The sequence below is a fragment of the Gymnoscopelus braueri genome (assembly GCF_963280865.1).
Source record: "Gymnoscopelus braueri genome assembly, chromosome: 19".
Classification (NCBI taxonomy): Eukaryota; Metazoa; Chordata; class Actinopteri; order Myctophiformes; family Myctophidae; genus Gymnoscopelus; species Gymnoscopelus braueri.
Genome location: NC_137621.1, coordinates 50,387,611 through 50,411,453, shown reverse-complemented (window position 1 = coordinate 50,411,453; position 23,843 = coordinate 50,387,611). Strand labels below are relative to the sequence as shown.

The following is a 23,843-nucleotide window of genomic DNA, read 5'->3' as shown; positions in this document are numbered from 1 at the left end:
GGTTTATATAGGAAGGGGGCGTGTCTGATAGAATGACTATCTAAATATTTAATCAAGAAACTTGTCTGGTAGTTTAAGTGGTGGTTATACCTGGAGATGCCCTGGGAGGCAGAGCGTACGTTGGTAGTTAAGTGGTAGTTTACATGGTAGTTTAGTGGTGGTTAAACCTACCTGGAGATGCCCTGGGAGGCAGAGCGTACGTTGGTAGTTAAGTGGTAGTTTACATGGTAGTTTAGTGGTGGTTAAACCTACCTGGAGATGCCCTTGGAGGCAGAGCGTACGTTGGTAGTTAAGTGGTAGTTTACATGGTAGTTTAGTGGTGGTTAAACCTACCTGGAGATGCCCTGGGAGGCAGAGCGGATGTTGGTGGGAGCAGCGAAGCTGAACCAGATCTCTCTGATGGTCAGCTTCATGCTGCTGGAGTCTGGAGGCGGAGGCATCAGGGGGAGGTCCTTCTTCAGTTCATCTGACTCCACCCCCTCATCCTGGACAACACACATACACCCAATACATCATCACATTCTAGAGACAGACTGATATCGTTCAATCGTTGCTGTTTTATTTTATTATCATATTATTTTAATTGTGTGACGCGGTGTAGATCGGCTGTGCAACACTCTTGTATGATGAAATATAGGGCATTCATTTACAAAACATGGAGATACAAGGTGTCTGCCCCTATATCAGCCATTTTTGGACTTTTCTGACAACATCGGTATTGGCAATTATGTAGCCGATGTGACACGACTTTTAACCTTTTAATAATTCTCAAAAAGATCAGATCTAAAAGCTCACAATGTGTCACAGTGCGATGTTTTGTGAACTTGTAGATCTAATAAGTTAAGTGTTCTCAAATATAAACTTTAATCAAATCCAAGTTTGATTTCAAGGTTTTTTACAAAATGCCGGTCCAAACATTGGAAGTCGGTGGTCTAGGAGTCTCAAAAATCTTGATCGGCATTGGACCCAAATATCGGGCTCTAGTTCTTACCTACATTATAGCTCAGGTTGGATAAGCTACAACAATTGCAAATAAATGTGGAATCTGTGTGTGTGTGTGTCTGTCCGTCTTGTCTGTGTGTTTCCTGCATATTTTGGCATACACCATAATAATAATACTTTATTATTATTGTTATTATAAAAATGTATAAGCTGTAAAATATAGTATTTTATAGTTTTGTCTGAGAAATAATTAATTTAATTTAATTGATAATATTAGTCAGTCATAATTTGTCTGGAATGTCATTTTGTAAAAATAAAAATGAATAAAATAATGGTGAACACAGCATGGTGAATCACAAAGGAAACATGAGTTGAGTGAAATGGTTATAATCCCTAGTAAAGAGACAGAGGTTCATTGTACCTGGTCATCAGAGTCGGAGTGGTCATTGAGGTCGGAGGCGGGGCTTGTGGGGTCATGTGGCAGGTTGTCATCGGACATGTCGGTGCTGTAGCCGCTGCCGGTCTGGGAGCCGGTGGAGCCGTTGGACTTGGACATGCCTGTCTTCCCACAGGGGTCAGAGCGTCCCATCACACCCATCGCACTGTACAGGATGGCTCCAGACTGACGGCCACCTGCGGACCACAGCACACACTTTTAAACTCATGCCGTCTAATGAAATTAATTCAAGGACCCCAGTCCGCAAGGACTTTTTTGGTCGGACCTTTTAGACAAAAGTATTATAAATGTAACTGTGTTGTTTTACATTCTTTTGCCTAATAACTTTTAGGCAAAATCAATCAATCAATCAACTCAGTGGTTCTCAACCTGTGGGTTGGGACCCGCAGGGGGATTTTTGGGGGGTCCCCAGATGACAGTAAAAAGTATGTGTACTATTAATGGTCAAGTAAAATGCCATGATTGTGAAGGCCTAGTGTCAACATGGTGTAGGCGTGTCATGGGGTGGTCCCTTACCTTTGACGGTGAGGTTCTCGATGCCGCACTCAAACATGATCCAGCCCCATTTCTCTATGGAGGCGGCAGAGCGGGCCAGCTCTGCTGCCATGGCGGCCTGACACTCCGTCTCATCCACCATGGAGAACTCCTCCATGTCCTCGAGGCTGAAGAGTACCTTGGACTTCTCAAAAGGGATGGCTGTGATGGCACACGTCCCGATGTCTGGAGAGGCAAGGATGATACAAGTTGTCACTGTCTGGTGGAAAACTTGTTATAATATGTCCAAAACCGTTTAAAAATATATATATTTTAAAAAACATTTTAAAATAGTGAAAATAGCAGATCTGCAAGCTCACAACGCATCGCAAATCTTTACGAAATAACCTAAAAAAGTTTAAATACGGAGATATGATGCAGACCTCTTTGTTACTTTGATCTATATGCTGTCTTTCCTATCTGCTAAAAAATAATAAAGAGATTTGTAAAACAAAATATGGAGATGTGAGGATTTATGCCGGACAGCAACAAAATACAGTTCATTATTATTATTATTAGCAATAAAATAAACCAATGCTATGTTCATAGAATTCTCTGTGCTCCAAACAGGAAAATCCTCAGTGTTAATTCAACTCAGGATTTTACTTTGGAACGTTGCAAGATTGTTATTATAATGGCGTGCTCCATGCCTTATGAGCGTGTAGATGTTGATTGGCTATTTGTAGAGCAAAATACAGTAGTGTTAATTTTGTCGACTAAAACTATGACGAAAATTTTTCGTTGACTACCTTTTCTCCCTTTCGTTTTTATTTGCTGACAAAATATATTGACACTGTTAGAAGCAGTAGAATTGGACAAGTCATTTTATGCTTGGTTGCGCGTGGGTGTCGCGCTCCCTAAATAGAGGATCTAAGCACACAGCGCGTCGCAGCACGACATGCTGTGAGCTTGTAGATCAGCTATTCTCGCCACGCAGCTAAGTATAAATCAGTCATTACAACGCCATCACAGCCTGCTATTGATACCAATACTTTTGTACTTTTACTCAAGTACATTTTGAATTGCGGACTTCTACTTGTAACAGAGTACTTCTACATTGCAGTATTGATACTTTTACTTAATTAAAAACATTTGAGTACTTTTTCCACCACTGATATTTAGTCATAGTTTTAGTCATCATAGCTTAGTTTTTGTTTTGTTTTCCTCAGTGGAAAAAAGGTAGTCGAAGGTCATTTTTCGTCATGTTCCTTTTTGGATCATGACGTGTGGGTGCGGGTGAGGCGGTGGGGGAACCCACCGGTGGAGTCCAGTCCTCGGAGCTGGCTGTGGATCCTGTGGATGTTGAGCCGCGCGGCGATCTCCTTGCCCTTCTCAATGCCGGCGTTGGAGCGCAGCGAGCCCGAAGACTGCGGCTGCATCTTGGTGGCTGAGGCGTATTTCTCCAACATGGCCGACTGCTGGCCGTGCTCGGCGCTGTTGGGGTTCTCCTCTACGATGCCCCTGAGACACCATAAATGACACAGGTCTCACTCTGGTGCTACAGATGTTCAGTGGGTTTTTTGGATCATAATTGATCCTCGCGTCTAGAATGCGATGCGAGAGTGTGGTCTAGCCAACACCAACTCGGGACCCCCCAGCACACACAAACATTTTCAGAAATAGCCTACCGTATGTACAAGCCCACAACACATTGTGTAGTGAAATTGTAGATCTGCTATCTTTGAAAACTTTTAAAAGGGTAAAATAAATCGGGACACTTCGGCTGCATAACTGTCGACACCATCAAATATTGGACGATGCATCGGCCAAAACGATATGTACTATGTATCTGCCAGGTTTTCCTTTCATCCACAGAAAGGTGCTGAGCTCAAAAAGGGATTGGGTTGAAGTGTTACCTGTTCATTCTGAACTGAGTAGCGATCCTGTCAAAGCACAACGCCACCAGAGACACGTGAGTGACAGACTTGCCGGAGGACGATGGAGAGCCCTCCTCCACCGACGCTTGGAGCAGACACAAGTTCACCTGCAATAAAGCACCACAAAACCTCATTAATAACTCCTATACTGAACCGTCTCCCTCTCAGCTTTCCTACGCTGTCTCCCTCTCAGCTTTCCTACAGTCTGTCTCTCCTACACTGTCTCCCTCTCAGCTTTCCTACTGTCTGTCTCTCCTACACTGTCTCCCTCTCAGCTTTCCTACTGTCTGTCTCTCCTACACTGTCTCCCTCTCAGCTTTCCTACTGTCTGTCTCTCCTACACTGTCTCCCTCTCAGCTTTCCTACTGTCTGTCTCTCCTACACTGTCTCCCTCTCAGCTTTCCTACAGTCTGTCTCTTCTACGCTCTCTCCCTCTCAGCTTTCCTACTGTCTCTCTTCTACGCTGTCTCCCTCCCAGCTTTCCTACAGTCTGACTCTCCTACACTGTCTCCCTCTCAGCTTTCCTACTGTCTGTCTCTTCTACGCTGTCTCCCTCCCAGCTTTCCTACAGTCTGACTCTCCTACACTGTCTCCCTCTCAGCTTTCCTACTGTCTGTCTCTTCTACGCTGTCTCCCTCCCAGCTTTCCTACAGTCTGACTCTCCTACGCTGTCTGTCTCTCAGCTTTCCTACAGTCTGTCTCTCCTACGCTGTCTCCCTTCCAGCTTTCCTACAGTCTGTCTCTCCTATGTTGTCTCCCTCTCAACTGTCCTACTGTCTGTCTCTCTTACGCTGTCTCTCTACCAGCTTTCCTACAGTCTGTCTCTCCTACACTGTATCCCTCTCAGCTTTCCTACTGCCTGTCTCTACTATACTGTCTCCCTCTCAGCTTTCATACTGTATGTCTCTCCTGCACTGTCTCTCTCTCAGCTTTCCTACTGTCTATGTCTCTTACACTGTCTCCCTCTCAGCTTTTATATTGTCTGTCTCTCCTGCACCGTCGCCCTCTCAGCTTTCCTACTGTCTGTCCCCCCTACACTGTCTCCCTCTCAGCTTTTCTACTCTCTGTCTCTCATACACTGTCTCCCTCTCTGATTTTCTACTCTCTGTCTCTACTATACTGTCTCCCTCTCAGCTTTCCTACTCTCTGTCTCTACTATACTGTCTCCCTCTCAGCTTTCCTACTGTCTGTCCCCCCTACACTGTCTCCCTCTCAGCTTTTCTACTCTCTGTCTCTCATACACTGTCTCCCTCACAGCTGTCCTATTGTCTGTCCCTCCTACACTGTCTTCCTATCCGTCTCTCTCCCTCTAAGCTGTCCTACTGTCTGTCTCTCATACATTGTCTCTCTCAGTGGTCCCCAACTAAATGACTGGTAACTCTGAAGGTCCTTACACACCGGCGAATGTGGCGAATATACGCAAAATTCGGACTCGTTCCGAATAATTAAAAGACGCTTTTTCGCTTCGCTTTTCCGCGCCATGTACGCTTGCATTGACTTTATAAGGTTTTTAAAAAAAGCGTATTATTCGCACGAAAAAATCGCCCCGGTGTGTAAGGACCTTGAGAGTGTACAAATGGAACCAAATGGACTTGTTCCATTTGTACACTCTTAGTTATGAGGGTCCTTAGCCTAATGCATAGTAAACTGGGGGTCCTGGAAATGAAAAGGTTTGAGAGCCACAGAATACTTTGCTGTACAGTGAATAGTGAAAATAGCAGATCTACAAGCTTATAGACCTGCTATTTCCCAAACGTGTAGCCTATAATGGCATTGCCAGAACAGAGAGGTCAGTTTGGAATGGTGGTTAATGCAGCAGACCTCATTTATTCTGGCGCGCGATGGTGCGACGGTGACCGACAAACTCGCAACGAGTCGCGGATGCGGAAGTGTTGTGAGCTTGGAGGTCGGCTATTCTCACCTTGGGGATGGAAACGTTAGCTTGGAGGCCTTTGATCTTGACGTTATCGGTTTTGGCAGACAGGTCAGTCTGGCCGTGGGCCGTGTGGAGAGACCCTGCAGGGGGAGCCTCTGTCTTAGACAGCTTGTGCTCCTGCTTGGCTGCTTGACTCTGTGTGAGGGGAGGGGTATGACACAGGAATTATTACATATATAGGATAAACAAAAAAATATAATAAATGCAGTAGTTATATGATTTGAAAGGTGTATTATATTTTAATTTGTTTTGTAAATGTGAAGCTTGCAAGCAACAGAGATGTTTCTGTTTTGTTTGGTTTAGTTTTTTTATAAAACTATTTCCCCTTACACTGTTGAAAGATAAAACTGACAATAATTATGTCAACATCTCTGTATGTATCTATTTATTTATGTTCATTTTATTTATTTTTTTATTTTATTTTTATCCCGAGATTTTTGTAACCAATTCTTTTCACCCGGTGCCAATTTCCTAAGTGATCCTGGGCGCTACACCAGCCCTACACCAACAATGTTCATTGTTAATGCAATTAAAACCTCATACTATTGTCGGATTCAGTATTAGAGCCCAACCGATGCCAGATTGTTTGGTCCAATGTTGATCCCAATTTAGGATAGTCCTAGACCGCCAATTACCCATGTTTTGACCAATAGTATGCAACAAAGTACAAAATCTATTCTAATCAATTTGAAGAAAAAAACAATAGCCTATCTGCAAACTCACTCATCATGCTGTCGGGCAGAAACCTTCATACAAGAGTGTCGCACATAAGTAGTGAAAACTGCAGATCACAAGCTAATAACAGGTCGCGCTGTGACGCGTTGTGAGCTTTTAACGGCTATTTTCACTTGGAAAATAAATGGTTTTAGACATACAATGTTACCACCCGACAGCGAAAATATGAACCTGGTGAAGGCTGAAAGGTGGGAAAATACAGATCAATGTTAGAGCATTATTTAATCATTAACAGTCTATGTTAAATACCACAGAGCAGAGCTAAAGACTCTCTCTCTGTGTGTGTGTGTGTGTGTGTGTGTGTGTGTGTGTGTGTGTGTGTGTGTGTGTGTGTGTGTTTCTTACAGACTCGGTGACGGTGGACTTGCTGATCTGGTAGGCTTCGTTGAGGACCTTGTTGTGAAGGTCGTCCAGAATGGCGGCAGGATGGCGAATGCTGGCAAAGTGAACCATGGACTCTATGTACCTGAAAGCAACCAAGCACACTGCTGGTAACACTGCATACTGCATATTGTAATCATCATTATAAACACAAAATCATGCACACACACACACAGCCTTAACCCATTAAGACCGGGAACGCATCTGTGTCATTTTAGATTTATTTGGCTATTCAGAAATAGCAGATATACAAGCTCATAGCGCGGCACCGAGTGTCTAAATCCTAACAGTGTTTTTATTTTAAACTTATGTTGCTATAATCGGGGGTTTTCAAACGTTTTCATGTCAAGGACCCCCAAAATGATTTGTATTTGGCCGCGGACCCCCATCTCAAAATATGATGATATGATAAGATTTGAGTTACAAATGATGCTTTGAAAATATATATATTTAAAGATTTGCACACATTTTCCACAGTTTAAAAAAAATGCAGATCTACAAGCTCATAGTGCGGCACTCGTGCCACGCTATGAGCTTGTATATCTGCTATTTCAACCCGATCTCCAGAGGAAACGTTCTCTTTGAACGTTTTTGAAATTCCGTGAATAGACACGGAAAAACCCGAAATTCCGTGCATAGCCGCCTCGCATCTCCCCCATTGTGACTAAACCATTTCGGAGGCGCGCAGTCTCAAGGGAATTGTCGCCACGTAAGGGGCCACCGAGCGAGCTAAAGCGAGCGAGTTGCCGTCCCGAACGTACTTGTCCACAGTGACAGAATAACAAGGACAGTGCTGTACCTGTCGAGGGCCTCGGCTACGAGGGGCGTGAGCACCATGTTGATGGCTCCCTTCACCTCCACAATGGCGGTAGTCCTGGTCTGGGCCAGAGGCTGCTCCAAAGTCCAGTCCTCTGTGCTGGTGTCCTCGTCTGTGTTCTCCATGGCCTTCTTGTCCAGAGGGGTGTAGGGGGTGCTGCACAGGACACCACACACACGCACACACGCACACACACACGTCACCTTATGTTTGATCACGTTCCGAAGATGACAAGGTGCAGTAAGTGATTGATTTGATTTGATTGATATTTGATGTTAAATAGGTATATATTGTAATGACTGCTATAGGGTGTTTGTTCAGTAACAGGGGTCTCCCCGTCTCTCGAGCTCTTTAATAAACATAAAATGCATGTTTAAGGTATTTAGGAAACTCACACAAGATACAGATTAAACAAGTGCAATTGGAAGTGATGACACAAAGAAATGACTACAATTGAAGCTACCGTCTACTGTTTGCATGAAATTGGCAAACCACCAGAAAATGTATTTTCTGTTTGTTAGCTTTTAACTCATTCCCTGCCAAGAACGTAAAAAACGTAATTATTTCCAATTACCAATTCTGCCAAGAATGTAAAAAACGTCATTTTGAAAAAACTTTGATTTTATAAAGATCTCACCGTCCTTCATCTCTCGTAGTGATACATTTCACCCGGATACGGAATGACGTCAATCGAAGATTGACGTCATTTCCGATCATAAGGGATGTAGCGAGGTCTGTGGCGAGGTGAAAAAGTAAGTGAGGCGTCCGTTCACGTTACGATACATGGTGTTTTTACGCTGGGCTGCAGGAAGGCGGAATGCTTGTTGTCTGAGTGGCGTGCACATATGTATAGGCTGTGTGTTTACAAACGATTGGACTTGCGATCGTAATGAATAAAATACTAAATTGCTGGCAGTGGGCAAATACAGACAGAAATAAGTCTGGCAGTGAACGAGTTAACAACACACTTTTAGTTTTAACAAAAAAGCACCATTAATGCTGCAAGCAAATACTGATCATCATTTTAATTTTTTTTGTCCAATTTGTATGCACATAAATCAGGTTATTGGCTATGGATGGAATAAAGGATGATGCTGAGAATAATACAAGTATTTTAAAAGCATAATAATGAATAAATAATATATATATATATATATATATATATATATATATATATATATATATATACACACACACACACACACACACACACACACACACACACACACACACACACATATTTTACCATTCTGTTTGGTAGAGTATATTAATAACATAACTAACACACCACAGTTGTGTTAGTTATATTGTAGTTGGTCTACCAGCTCTTCTATAGTGAGACATTTATTATATTCTGTGGTCAGGTAGGACACCTACTGGTTGACAAGGTATTGCATCAAAATCAAAACAATTTAGCTTACAGCTAAAAATAACTGCCCAAGCTAAAATTATAGCTTGTAAATCTGTTCTTTTTTGGGAGACGATGCAATCTGTGGTATAGAGTGAAGTTGCAGGACTCTCTTCGGATAATCCTGATCAGCGTTGGTTTGCTTCAATGTTGACATCATCTTGATGTAGTGCTTGTTGTCACTTGACTTAATATGCTGAGATGATCAGGTAAGTCAAGTTAATTGACCTGAATATGTAACGCTACGCCGTTCTGTATAGGTTACGATCGTAAATAGACGGAGCCCGAGTTACTGAGAGAGAGAGAGTGAGTGGCCCATAATCTTGTCTTCCACTGTAAATGGAGAATATTCACTTAATATTAAACATTTATTGCCAAAACCATCTTACAGTTGATTTTGAATTTGTTTCTGTAAGCTTAGTGGTCAGAGATAACAGCAAGAAAAAGAATACCGCTGAATTAACGTGAACGCATCGCGGCGAGATCAAAGAGACATTTAACTCTTTCAATGGGTCTGGATGAAACCGCCTCCTGTGTAACTGGACATGAAGCGCCTGTACTGGTAGCGCAAAATAATGTAGCCTAATTTTAGTTCATAAAGACATATCGTTCATATCATCCATCACAAAAATATATATATATTAGAATTATTTAAGTACAAATTCAGCAACGTCTTGTCGATCGGCAGTTTTCACCAAACGCTTTCCCCATAATGACAGAAAACACACTAGTATAGAACCCTGCGAGACTCCGGTCAACCATATGGGCTTTAACACTTGCATGACTAAGCTATCAATATGACCGATTGAGAATTTAAAGTGGATTATCTTCTCTCATGAAGCTCTGAGAAAGTTCCCCTTTCATGACTTTTCCTAAATATTTGTTTCAAATCATCTCCGTTTTTTTTTTCTTCTGAAACGTATTATAAATATGAAATATATACCATATATACCATCCCAGCCGTTATATTTCGGCTAAATTGACCGCTCTCCCCCTCTCTCCCCCAGGCAAGAGCAGTTGACACCTCTAGACCCCCCGCAGAGCGGCCCGTAGACGAGCTGTGCAGCGAGTCTATGCAAGTCTATGTTGCCATGTCTGCTTATTATAAGCGACTTTGGGCTTGTTTTTCACGTCTTTCTATTATTATTATTATTATTATAATTATATATATATAATTACATTATAATGGTAATAATAATATAGCTGCCCACGTGTTTTGTGCACAGTTTGCACACTGGGTTGTTTACAAGTTACTATAGTTCTCTTGCTGCTACTAGATTTATAGCAGCATTACTTGACGGTCATATTATGACAGTCATGACGAAACTTCAACCTGTTTTTTGCACTTTCTCCATTTACAGCCCGTATATCTACATAAAAGTTCGGATTTCAAATATAAAGTTCTTATTCCGTGGCCATGGATGTTACAATTTACTTCGGTTGGGTATAAGTACCCGTAACTTCTGTATTGTTCAATAAAAAGCATTTTAATCCGATTGGCGATCATTTGCTCATAGAGTTATAGTGTATCAGAGTGCAATTACACCTCCCAACCGATAGGGTCACGTAGTTGAAAGCATGGAGAAAATACGGAGAAAATGGCCACCGATCGGATTAAAATGTTTTTTTTTGGACAGTACGGAGATTATGGGTACTTATGGGTTACCCGAACAGAATTGTAACATCCCTGGCCATGAGATAAGCACTTTATATTTGAAATATGAACGTTTATGTAGATGTACGAGTTGTAAATGGAGAAATGCAAACACCAGGTGTACGTTCTGCCATGACGCTTGGCGGCGAGCTAACAATGCTAGCTCCTAGCCTCGTTACTCCACTGTTGTTTTGGCCACATCTTCAGTGAAATACTTCCATACGAACGTCGAGCGGCCTGTTGTTTAGCTGGGGCTGCCCTCACCTACTGTAGCTGCTGTGTTCGCTACAATGTTATATTGTTTATACAACTAGATTCTGTCCCGAAAAAGTGTAGTGAGATTATTTTTATTTACTCCACTGCGCCCTCTACAGATCTGGACAATTTGAACTTACCATTAACCAAATCTGTAGAGGGCACTGTGGAGTAAATACAAATAATTTCCGTCTCGCGGACATATTTTATTTTCTGCCCAAAAAGTGTATTTTACAGAGTAGGTGGGGTGCTGAGAGGCTTCCCACCTCCGAGAATAGACTTTCAACAACACAAAACAGCCTTTGTTTCGGTGAGTAGCGAAATGGTTTTGTTTATTTTCACTACTCTTGAGGGAACTTGAGGGAACTGACTAACGCTCTGGACCAGGGCTAGCCGCTTCCCACCGTGGTGAAGTTAGTTTCAGGTTGAATATTCACCCAGTGGATATTACTCCAGTAAAGTAAAATACCTCAAAATTGTACTTAAGTACAGTAATTGAGTAAATGTACTTAGTAACTTTACACCACCACAGAGAGGAGCGAAACTGATGGGTGGGGATTAGGCTTGTAACCGGAGAACAATGGGCCAACGACCAACCAAAAAAGTTATTTAGCTAGTTTCTACTGTTTTTCAACTCGCGAGTTGATGCCCGAAACACCAGGCCTGCTCACATATAGGAGTCAGACAGAAATACACACTAGCCTACTGCTTCATGTCTCACTGTTTTCAGGGCACAACGTATGCAGTAACATTTTCATAGACCTGCCTGCTTATTTCTCTCTCAAAATTTGGCAACCCATTTCACTGTCTGTTTCACTGAAGAGTTTAATGTCACATTAAACTCTTCAGTGAAACAGACAGTGAAATGGGTTGCCAAATTTTGGCAAAATCTACGCTACAGATTGCGCTGTTTTATACGCTTTTTTTAAATAAAGATTTTACATACAGAATCTGCAGTTACCATTACATTTTATAATACTATTTTATATATATATATATACTACATTACTATTTTATAATGTTTCTGCCTGCAGCAGAGTGCAATTGAGATGTTAATGGCTATTTAGAAGACAATGGAACCCCCCACTGTTTGGGGGAGAAAGTGTGAACTAGTCTGGAGCCCAGAGGGGAGACAGTGGCCAATAGGATAGCCTGATTTGGGGATCAAAATGATCGTTTTTCAGGCTTGGTGGAGGAGTATGAAACTTCAGTCATGCGAGTGTTAAGTGGTTAAAGATGTTTGCTTACCTGTTAGGGTCTCCCATGAGCTGAATGCCTCTGTCCAGGAGAGAGCTGGCTGTGAGGCCATGCTTCACCACCTGCAATCACAAACCACACTAATGTTAACACATGAATATCAAATCATGGTTTAATGCTCGATTCTTATTATATGTACTTAATAACAGACTGTTTAATCAAAGACTCAAGAGCACCTGGCTCATATCAATCTACGCTGCTTGATTGTGTGCGGTATCCAACATGGCAGCCATGTAAACAAACACACAATGTCATTTACAGCCAAGCATTGTTCTCAACAATGTTTTCAAAAACATTTGAAGCGAGAAATAGACAATGCAGTAACCAACTATTGATTCTATTTTATCGACACTTCCCGTTGTTTTTCGAGGCGACCGTGTTGCGATGATGCGCCTGTCATAAATTAATGGAATACTTTCATTACCGTAAGCAATGAAATCCTTTGTTTAGTTACTTTTGGGTCAATTTATTCATTTCTTTATTAGGTAGGTGTGTAATATGTGGGATGTGTCGGGGTCTAATCACCCGTTCTGGGTTTATTTCTCAATAATGACCAGCTGTACTGAAACAGAAAGCTCTACATCAGAGGTCTTCAACAGGGGGTCCGCGACGCCTAGGGGGTCCGTGGAGGTACTGCAGGGGGTCCGCGAAATTGTTGTTTGATTAAACAATATTTTTGTTTGAAAAAAAAATGTATACTTTTTTTTTTTTTTTTTTCAAAAATGTCAAATTGTCTTTAAACATAACATTAATCCGTAGCATACAGATAAACGGAGGCAAAATGCACAATAACATACATGGTATGTTTATACATATTTTGTAGAGATTTTTTTTTCATAATATTTTTATTTTGCACACCTACTGGGGCAGGTGCGTAGGAGCAGGCAATATAAAACACAATTTTATACATAAATATACAATATATGTGGTAGCCCCCCCTACCGTACGAGGTAGGGGGTCCCTGCTCCATCTCCCCATCAGTTTGGGGGTCCCTGGCCTGAAAAGGTTGAAGACCCCTGCTCTACATTGATTATCCCTTGCTTATCATAGGCTTCTCCAATTAGACACACTGTACACTGAACCACTTTGAACCTGGCTATTATGGGCATGTCATTTGGGCACATCAAAAACTAAATCTAGGACAGTGGTTCTCAAAGTGAGGTTCAGGGACTCTCAGGGTTCCTTGAGGGGGTTCCAAATGGACCCATACAGGAGGAGCAGACAGAGTTAGGATGTTGACTTCACGTTTAAATCATCTCACCTTAAAGGTGGGAACAGACAGCTGGTCAAAGGAGGTGGAGCTCTCCTCGCTGGTGGGCGTGTCCAGATCCAGGGGGCGATGCAGAGAGGACTTAGAGGTCCTCTTATTGGTCGGCTGCTTCACAGACCAGTTAGAAACCTAAGTGAACCAAAGTTGTCTTAGTTGGACACGACAAAATATAAGGCACACTGTGGGATATTGTTGATAGTCACCTGTATGAAGGTTTCAGTTGAAATGACAAATGCAAGCGGTGTCGGAGTCATTGTATAAGAGTGATGACTAGTTTAGACCCTCCATTCTATGCCAAATACTAGGTTTGTATGAAGGCGAAACATTTTATATGTAAAATGAAACAAAACAGTGTTTGGTTAATGAGGGGGCCTAATGAGGGGGCCCTCTCTGTCATAATCTTTGCAAATCACACTATCAATGTAGTCACTGGAAAGGGTAGGCCAGGGCAGTGGGTGCCCTATGCAATGTGTGTAGCAGACACGAGCTAGCACCTGGTAGTGTGTGAGCTAGTTTCTAGTAAGTAGTTTGTACCTGGTAGTATGTGAGGTATTCGTTTCTAGCCGGTAGTAGGTAGTGCCTGGTAGTGTGTGAAGTAGGTGTGGTAGTTTCTAGTAGGTATTTAGTACCTGGTAGTGGGCGAGGTAGTTGTGGTAGTTTCTAAAAGGTAGTTAGTACCTGGTAGTGTATTTATTGAAATTTATTTATTTATTGAAATTTATTGAAAAATATCTGGCACAGGATGCAATCCTCTACGCCAGACTCAACACAATATAAATATTTATTTTCAAATTGCGACATTCACAATTCACAATATACTACCCTTCAACCCACCCCACCCCACAACCCACATACAATCCCCCAATATACATACGGTACACGCATAATTTCATTTTTACATTAAAAAATGTTAAAATATGTTTTTTAACCAGTCTATGAAGTTACAAGCCAGCCCTATAATTGTACAGAAAGTCTTTTGATGACCAGAATTTGTCAAGTCTATTCTTGAAGGTATTGACTGAAGGAGCCTGGACCACTTCCTCAGGAAGTTTGTTCCATGTTCTTACAGCTCGAAGTGTAAAGAAATTCTTTCTCTTTTCAGAGTTACAGTGTAGTGGTAGCAATTTTAGGGAATTCCCTCTCAGCTCGTACCTATTGTCCCAGAAGTGGACAACAGGCTCGGCTGTGAAGTCATATATCTGGTGAACAAGTTTATAGACCTCAATCATATCTCCTCTGTGTCTCCTATATACTAACGTTGGTAACTGTAAATGTCTTAACCTTTCTTCATATGACATTTCTTTCAGACCTGGAATTAATTTAGTAGCCCTTCTCTGAACCTTCTCAATTTTCTCTATATATTTGATTTTATAAGGACACCAGACTAAGATTGCAAATTCAAGATGAGATCTCACCAAGGATTTGTATAATGGTATAAATAATTATTTACGTAAGTTTAAAAAAGTTCTTCTGATTATCGCCAACATGGAATTTGCTTTTTTTACTTTTTCAGAGATGTGCGTTTGAAATTCTAATGAATTGTCAACGACAACTCCTACAGTATGTCCTTTTCTTCCTCTATTTGATGAATCACCAAATCTCCAACTGTATAGTTGGCCAAGTTGGCACTTGTTTTCCCAATGTGTAATTGTTTACATTTGTCTGGATTTAATTTCAATAGCCGCCTATCACACCAATTGCTAGTATTTTGGAGATCTGCTTGAAGTTGAGCTATGTCCGTGTCCTTGGTAATAATTCTAAATATTTTCGTGTCATCCGCAAAAAGGTAGGCATCAGATTGTATCACACTTGGTAAATCAATTATGTAAATAACAAAAAGCACAGGGCCTAATACGGATCCCTGTGGGACTCCAGAGGTCACTGCCTTCCAATCTGAAGTGGCTCCATTAACCACCACCTGCTGTTTCCTATTACTAAGAAAATCTTGTATCCAACTGATAACTCTGTCATCTATGCAGTAGGACCTTAATTTTGATATTAGTCTCTTATGGGGAACTTTATCAAAAGCTTTTTGGAAGTTCATATATATGCAATCAACTGACTCTCCTCTATCTAAAGCTGCTGACCATTTATCAAGAACCGTGAGAAGTTGTAGTGTAGTCGATCTTCCAGATATAAAACCATACTGTTTATTACTTAAGAGCTTATTGGACTTCATATGATCTACAATGTATGCCCTAATTAATTTTTCCATTGTTTTACATAACACAGATGTCAGACTAACAGGTCTATAATTCCCTGCTATTGCCTTACTTCCTTTCTTGAAAATTGCACTGATTTGTGCCTCTTTCCAACCACAAGGTACAGTCGCTTCCTCCAAAGTGTTATTAAATAGCATTGTTACTGGTTCAGCAATCACACTAGCTAGTTCCTTTACAATCCTAGGATGTATTGCATCAGGCCCTGGAGATTTGTAAATGTTCATGCTCTGTAGCAGTTTTTTTGTGTCCTCAGTGGTTATTATAAGACGTTCTGTATACTGAACTTCCACTCTTGGCAGTATGAGGTAGTTGTGGTAGTTTCTAGAAGGTAGTTTGTACCTGGTAGTGGGCGAGGTAGCTGTGGTAGCAGGCCATGACGTGGGGCTGTCGAGTGACCGGTCCCGGCTCAGCCGTCTTCTCCGCCTCCACGGAGCTCTCCTCCTCCATGGCCAGCGCCGACACAAAGCTGGCCTGGGACGTGTGGCTGGGCAGGGGCTGGGGGGGCAGCGGGGGCAGCATGGGGGGCAGAGGCAGCAGCCGAGGCTCCGTGATCAGCTCTCCGTTCAGCATGTAGGTCAGCGGACCCTCCACACTGTGGTATATGGAGCTCCGACTGTAGGAGAGGGACAGATACAACCATTAACCACGTCAACCATGGCATTTTGAAAATTTTTACCATGTGAAATGTGTGGGGTTACCTTCCCGTGTGGCACAAACTGGCCTTTGAAACAGCACCTTAACTCATTCAGTGCCACTGGACGTCTAAGACGTCCGTTTTAACATAAGCCCTGAGTGCCACTGGACGTCTAAGACGTCCCAAAAAAAAGATATCATGATTTGAAAATATTCTGCTCCATGCACTCAGAGCCAAACTGCCATAAATAAGCCGGGCACTGAATGAGTTAAGAAACACTACCTGCTGATATGTGTTCTTTCTTACTGTAATGTTTTTAAATAATATGTACACACCTGCTTATGATAATAACATTCTGAATATGTATGTTTTTAATATACTATATATATATGCTTTCAGATACTCTATCTCTATGTATAGTACAATAATAGCTGTATCTTAATACTCTATTACAGTTATTGTACATACTGATAGACCAGTATATAATCAAATGTAACAGGTGTATAGAAATGCTTGTGTAATCATCATCTTGTGTGCAGGTCACATCCTTGAATGTTGCACTTAGCCAACATTCAGTTCAATAAATGTTAACAAAAATAAAATTTTAACTGGAGACAGACTGCCATATGCCCTTTCGAGCACTGACCTGTAGTTTGTGATATGTGATAGGGTTGTGTCAAAATTGTACTTAAGTACAGTACTTGAGTGCATGTACTTAGTTACTTTACACCACTGGTTGTGTCTGCTTTGAGCACTGACCTGTACAGTACTTCTCCATGTGATAGGGTTGTTTGAGCACTGACCTGTAGTTCTATATGTGATAGGGTTGTGTCCAGTGGTGGAAAAAGTACTCAGATATTTTACGTAAGTAAGAGTATCAATACTGCAATATAGAAATACTCCGTTACAAGTAAGTCCGGAATTCAAAATGTACTTGCGTAAAAGTACAAACATATTGGTATAAAAATTTACTTAAAGGACAACTTCATTTTTTTACAACCAAGGTTTATGTTTTAGCTTGTAATTAAAGTAAAAAGTAAAAAAGATGAGTGTTAAACATTTTTCATTTACTGCCTTCTATAGTTTTAGCAATTTTCGTGATATTTTTTCCAGTGGGCGGGGGCATTCGTGCAGGTGGCTAAATATGATTTTTTTACACAATAAAAAAGTCCTGTGGTCTTTGATGGCCAGATGTGAGGGGGCTAGAAGAGCTACTGTAAATAATAATAAAGAAATCGCCGGGTTATTGTGTAAAAAAAGACATATTTAGCCACCTGCCCAAATGCCCCCGCCCACTGTAAAAAAGATCGTGAAAATTGCTAAAACTATAGAAAGCAGTAAATGATTTTTTTTAACACTCATCTTTTATTTACTTTAATTACAAGCTAAAACATAAACCTTGGTTGTAAAAAAACAAAGTTGTCCTTTAAAGTACCAAAAGTAAAAGTACTAAACTGTTTGAAAATAGCAGATCTACAAGCTCACAACTCGTCGCAATGTGACACGTTGTGAGCTTGTAGATCGGCTATGTTCAAATAGCCTAGGTATAAAATAGGGCTAAAGTGGTTAATGTATGTTTTATAATATAATAATTGCAAAATAACTAAAGTTTTCAAATAATTGTAGTGGAGTAAATGTGCAATATTTGCCTCTGAGATGCAGCGGAGTAGAAGTAAAAGTACTGAAAATCGGAAATACTCCAGTAAAGCAAAAAATACCTCAAAATCGAGTACATATACTCACTACAGTTACTTTACACCACTGACCTGTAGTTCTCCATGTGGTAGGGCTGCGTCTGCGGCTGCTGCATCTGCTGCCGCCTCTTCTTCTTGCGCCCCGGGTATGTGCCGGGGCCCTCGTCGGCGCTGCTGATGGGCTCGAAGTCCTCGGTGGCGGAGAAGTAGGCCTCGCTGTCGGCCACCGACATGCTGGAGTCGGCCGAGCGGTACTGGTGGAAGGTGTTTGAGTCGGCCGACGGTGTGAAGGGGAAGGAGCCGTAGCTGCGGCGCTGCCGCTGCGGCGAGTCCAGCACGTTCTCGTCACTGCGCGACACCTAGAGTTCATTTAGACAGCAGATTTTGATTTAGTTTAGTTATAGTCTGTTTGAATAAAATCTTGTTTAGTTTTAGTCATATTTTAGTCATCTGAAAAGTTTTAATTTTAGTCTAGTTTTAGTCGACTAAATATCATAATATTTTAGTCGACTAAATCTACAATTGATGTCGCTCGGGTGGCGCAGTGGTAAATTCACTGCCCACCACCACAGAGGTGGTGGTGGGCAGCTCACAACGTGACACGTTGTGAGCTTGCATGTACCCTTGTATGTCAGTCATTTCTCTGTATATGTTCCGTGTTATATATCTGCAGTGTGAAAAAATGGGTATAAAATAATTGGCTACTCTAAATTAAAACAAATACAAATAAATCTACAATTGATTTTGACAAAAGAAATGGCGGGCCATGATGGCGTCGTAATGGCTGATTTTACACTTGGTTGCATGCTGAAAAAATCTACAAGCTCACAACGCATTGTGAGCTTGTAGATCTGCAATTTTCAGAGTGCACCCCGAGCGCACCACTAGTCCCTCCCTATCATTTTAGTCTAGTTTCTATTTTTTTACGAAATTGTCAATATATTTAGTCTTAGTTTTAGCCATCACATCTTAGTTTTAACTTAGTTTCCGTCAATGAAAAAAGGTAGTCGACGAACATTTTCCGTCACAGTTTTAGTAGACGAAATTAACACTATTATTATTTATGATTTGCTATTTACCATTTATCATTTTCAATTTACTATTTACCATTTAGCAGACGCTCTTATCTGGAGCGACTTACAAGTGCAAGATCAGAATAAGAGTAAACATGAACTCTAGTCAATAAACAACACAGTAAATAAATAGTCACATATAGTATAGGGCAGAGAGAATACTGTAGGGCCTCAAAGAGACTAAGATACCAGGTAAACAATGAACCTAGCATCTGTCTGAACAACATGATATCTATATAACATTCTGTACATTCTTATCATTTTGTGGTCGAGAAAAAACTACAAAATCTAGCAAACAAACAAACAAACAAGCACCTCGCTGCTGAACTGCACGCCCACAGACAGCGTGGGCGGGGGCTTGTTGTCCGTGAACACGGCGGCCGACAGGCTCTTGGTGCTGCCCAGGCGGCCGGAGTGCACCGACGACTGGCGCTTCAGGGGGGAGCGCAGGGGCGAGCGCAGGGACGAGCGCTCCAGGGTGCTGCTGGGAGACACCGGAGAGCCCTCTGGGACCTCGCCAAGGGTGCTGCAGGACACACACGGGTTAAAAAACACACACACACTCACGTCATTAGGGACTCCCTCTTTCTTTGGTGTTTCGCCCGGGTGGGGGGCGTGGTTTTGAGGGTATGGTTAAGGCAGTGGTCGCAACCCTTTTTTTTACTTCTTATGTAAAATATATATATATATATATATATATATATATTTCAAAAGATTTTCAATACATTTTTTCGGTTTGCTTCACAATTATTCATTCAAAAATCTATATTCAATTAAAAAATACATATTAAAAAAACTTTAGAACTAGTAAAAATAGCAGATCTACAAGCTAACAACGCGTTGCATCGAGCTTGTAGATCGGCTATTTTCACTAGCTTGGGTCCCAGGAAGACATCAAATTTCCCTTTTGGGTCAGGACCAATAATAATAATATTATAATATATAATATGAATTCATATTTTACAGATGAGGGTCCGTGGCCGAATACATACATTTGGGGTCTTTGACATGATAAAGTTTGAGACCTTTTGAGTACGTAAGCGTGTTTGAACGTCACTCACTCGGCGGTGCTCTTCCCGTTCATGTGGAAGACGCGCTCCTCTGTGCTGGGCGAGGGGCTGTCCCTCTCTCCCGCCAGCAGGGGCAGCGCAGCGCTGGACGAGCTGTTCTCCTCAGAGGAGGAGGCGGAGCTGTGGGACCTCTGGGGCACCTGGAGACTCAGGTGGTGCTGCTGCTGTTGTTGTTGTTGTTGTTGTTGTTGTTGTTGTTGTTGTAGTAGTAGTAGTTGTTGTTGTTGGCTTCTGCGTTCAGGCAGCTCAGGAGGAGGACCTGGGGAGTGGGTGTCCCTCTTCACAGCTACTCCATGACCTTAACATTCAAAACACACATATTATTGTCGCCACTAGCACCGATTCCTAAACGATGAACACAATATGTAAAATTAGGATGCTTTAGTAATATTGGTCCTGCTGTTCTACATACTGCCAACCATGTGAAGAAATCACAGATTCAGGCTTTAACCGTTGCTTTTATATTAAATATCCGAGACGATTAAGATATTATGGAAGATGCTTCTGAACATAATTGCTAGTTTGACCACTTCAAATGCTCTAATCTTAAAATGACCAAAAATAGCCTTTCTACAAGCTCTCAATGCGTCGCATTGAGAGGTACTTTAAGTACATTTTTATACTTTTGTACTTTTACTCAAGTACATCTTTAATTCCGGACTTTTACTTGTAACAGAGTATTTCTATATTGCAGTATTGATACTTTTACTCAAGTAAAATATCTGAGAACTTTTTCCACCACTGCGCTGTAGTTTGATCGGGCGTCAAACTACATAAGTACCGTAAATTTCGGACTATAAGCCGCGACTTTTTTCCCATTTTTTGACCCTGCGGCTTATATAACGGTGCGGCTTATCTATGGATTTTTACAGCTAACGGCCACTAGGGGACCTCCTAAATCTATGGATTTTACACCCGCGGCTTATAGTCCAGTGCGGCTTATATATGTTCCAAACATTCAATTTAGCTGCTGCGGCTTATAGTCAGGTGCGGCTTATAGTGCGAAAATTACGGTAAGTATATAAGTAGGGCGTTAATTTGACGAAAAAAAACACAAAAAAGTCGAATATGGAGATAAGAGATTTCTGCCCAACATCAACGATATATTTGCAGTACAGTATGTAGTGTGCAGTGTGCGGTGCGTACCGTCCATCAGTTTGGGTGTTTCCTTAGTGATGATCCACTCTCCAGGGTGCAACAGACTCTGGCCGTAGCACATGTCCGACTCGGCGCTGGAGCTGGAGAAGGCGGAGGAGGACGAGGGCGTCATCTCCTCCAGGCGGAAGAAGTCCAGGCCCGCGTTGATGCCCCCGAAAAACCTGCACCCTCCCAGGCAGCCGCAGCGGTTCCGGCCGCGCTTGGTCCTAGTGCTGGGCTCGTCCGGCCACAGGAACCACAGCCTGCGAGGCAAACATGATGATGATGATGATGATGATGATGATGTGGAAAATGTCTCCTTAGATCTTTTTTTTTTAATTATCTGGGCCCTATTTTTAGATAAATTGGACGAGCAAACGAAGGGTGGGTGGGAGTAATTTTTTTGGGAATTAGTCCATTGATCTATAGAACTGGTCAAAAAGAAATACTAAAGAATAGTTTGAATTACCTGCTTGCCCTTCCCGATGCAAAACGTATGGAGGGGAAAGCCGGTAATTTTGTTTCGGCATGTCTGCTTCATGTCCTTAGAATCAGAAGTAAACGTGGAGAAGCACTACCAGAAAACTCTCAACTCTCATTTCAAATAAATCAAAGCTATTCTATTTGCCACTGCCTTTTACTTTTACTCTTTTCTTTTCTTCACTGTAGTTTTTTTTATGTAAACTCTACTTTTATAATTGTATTCAAATGTGTTTATTTTGCACTGTGTTCTCTGTGTCTTAATGTTTTATGTAAAAGCACTTTTGAATTGTGTTGTTGTTGAAATGCAATACGTATACAAATACACTTGCCTTGCATTTAAGTGACACCTATACAGTTTAATGGCATTACAAACAGTCCTGGTTCAAGCTAAAAGGTATTCAATTACTACTAACCGGTCACATGCTGCTAGTTCTGTTTGGTAACAATCATCATTACCAGATACTTGCGCGGCACTCGGTGTCGGGCTATGAGCTTGTAGATCTGCTATTTTTGAATAGCCAAATAAATCTAAAATGACAGAGATGCGTCCCCGGATTGCATGGGTTAAAGGGATATTTAACTTTCAAAAAAAAATTGGGTAATTGTATCGTCTATTCAGGCTTTTGTAAACACCCCGGACAGTTTTTAAGTTTCTTGATTCAGTATTTAGATATTTAGATATTTGTTATTCATTTTATCAGACACGCCCCTTTCCTATACAAACCCATTGTAACTTCAAACTCCATTTTAACCATGTTAGATTAATCGGAACCACCCGTCATTGGTTCTGGCTCACAAAATCCTGAGTAGAAGATAAAACAACCCAATTTTTTCAAAAAAAGTGAAATATGCTTTTAAAGGGGAAATCCACCCATTTTCAATATTTAACTATGTCATTAATATAGCATAAAGGAGTTGTGTGGAAATAAGAAAAAATTAAAAAAAAAATTAACATTGCAAAAAAATTTAACATTGCAAAAAAATTAACATTGCAAATTACACCATGATGAGTCATCACAGTGTAATTTGCAATGTTAATTTTTTTGCAATGTTAAATTTTTTTGCAATGTTAATTTTTTTTTTAATTTTTTCTTATTTCCACACAACTCCTTTATGCTATATTAATGACATAGTTAAATATTGAAAATGGGTGGATTTCCCCTTTAAGTGCTTAATCAGAGAAATCGATAAAAATACAAATAAATGCGCCTCGACTATTCAATTAATCAACAAAGTAATCAACAGAATAATCACTACAAAAATAATGCATAGTTGCATCCCCAAACCATAAAGGCCGCCCGGCTGGTGCTTATACCTCTTGGTGTGGGCGTCGTGGAGCTCCAGGAACTGTCTCTGGACCTCACACTTGGCAGGATGGTCGGCTGCCAGGGCGATGTCAGCCGTGATGAGGTTGAAGTTGACGGAGCCGGCCTCCAGCCAGAAGGACCGACGCAGCACAGGAGGGTGGGCCGCCCCCACACCTAAAGATAACACAACATAAGATAACATGAGAGCTTTATTGACCACGCACACAGGGGAAATGTAGTCGCCAAAGGCAGCACAGCAGTTAGATACAGCTACAGGGCACGACAAAGTACTGTAGATACAGCAGGGTAAAAGACATCACACCCAAAAAGATACACCATCAGTAATGAACAAAATAAACAACACTATAGACTAGGGCTGGACAGTTAACCAAATAGAATTTGAAACCGATATTTAGAGCCAATAACCGAATCAAACAATTGAGAAGCAAGGTTTTTTGTTTCTGTTCTTGGGTTAGGATCAGGGTCAGGGTTCGACACAAACTAAATTCATTAGTCTATTAAGCACTTAACCCTGTACTACTTCATTGTACCATGGTGGCTTGTACAAATAGTGAAAGTAGCAGATCTACAAGATCTTTTTTTAACCCATTTAGACCTGAAGCCGATTTTTTTAAACACCTCCTAAAGTTTTCGGAAAGACTAAACAAAATAATTATAATAAATAATAAATCATGTTACT

General features: G+C 41.3%; 1 protein-coding gene across 16 annotated transcripts in view; it reads right to left on the bottom strand.

The window, feature by feature from the left end:
- kiaa1109 (KIAA1109) overlaps positions 1–23,843 on the bottom strand; it is a 157,602-nt gene that overhangs the window by 98,983 nt on the left and 34,776 nt on the right. For all 16 annotated transcript variants that reach the window (XR_013932188.1, XM_080415114.1, XM_080415123.1 and 13 more), the window contains exons 26-41: positions 23,152–23,317; positions 21,363–21,616; positions 20,208–20,514; positions 19,462–19,672; positions 18,146–18,432; positions 16,085–16,358; positions 13,515–13,652; positions 12,245–12,315; positions 7,662–7,835; positions 6,827–6,947; positions 5,732–5,881; positions 3,790–3,917; positions 3,192–3,394; positions 1,916–2,119; positions 1,364–1,575; positions 334–485 (exon numbers count right to left, since the gene is read on the bottom strand). Coding sequence is in view for 15 of the 16 variants with exons in the window: in XM_080415114.1 (XP_080271240.1) it covers positions 334–485; positions 1,364–1,575; positions 1,916–2,119; positions 3,192–3,394; positions 3,790–3,917; positions 5,732–5,881; positions 6,827–6,947; positions 7,662–7,835; positions 12,245–12,315; positions 13,515–13,652; positions 16,085–16,358; positions 18,146–18,432; positions 19,462–19,672; positions 20,208–20,514; positions 21,363–21,616; positions 23,152–23,317 (3,052 nt within the window). In the remaining variant the exon portion in view is untranslated. The remainder of the gene's footprint in view (positions 1–333; positions 486–1,363; positions 1,576–1,915; positions 2,120–3,191; positions 3,395–3,789; positions 3,918–5,731; positions 5,882–6,826; positions 6,948–7,661; positions 7,836–12,244; positions 12,316–13,514; positions 13,653–16,084; positions 16,359–18,145; positions 18,433–19,461; positions 19,673–20,207; positions 20,515–21,362; positions 21,617–23,151; positions 23,318–23,843) is intronic.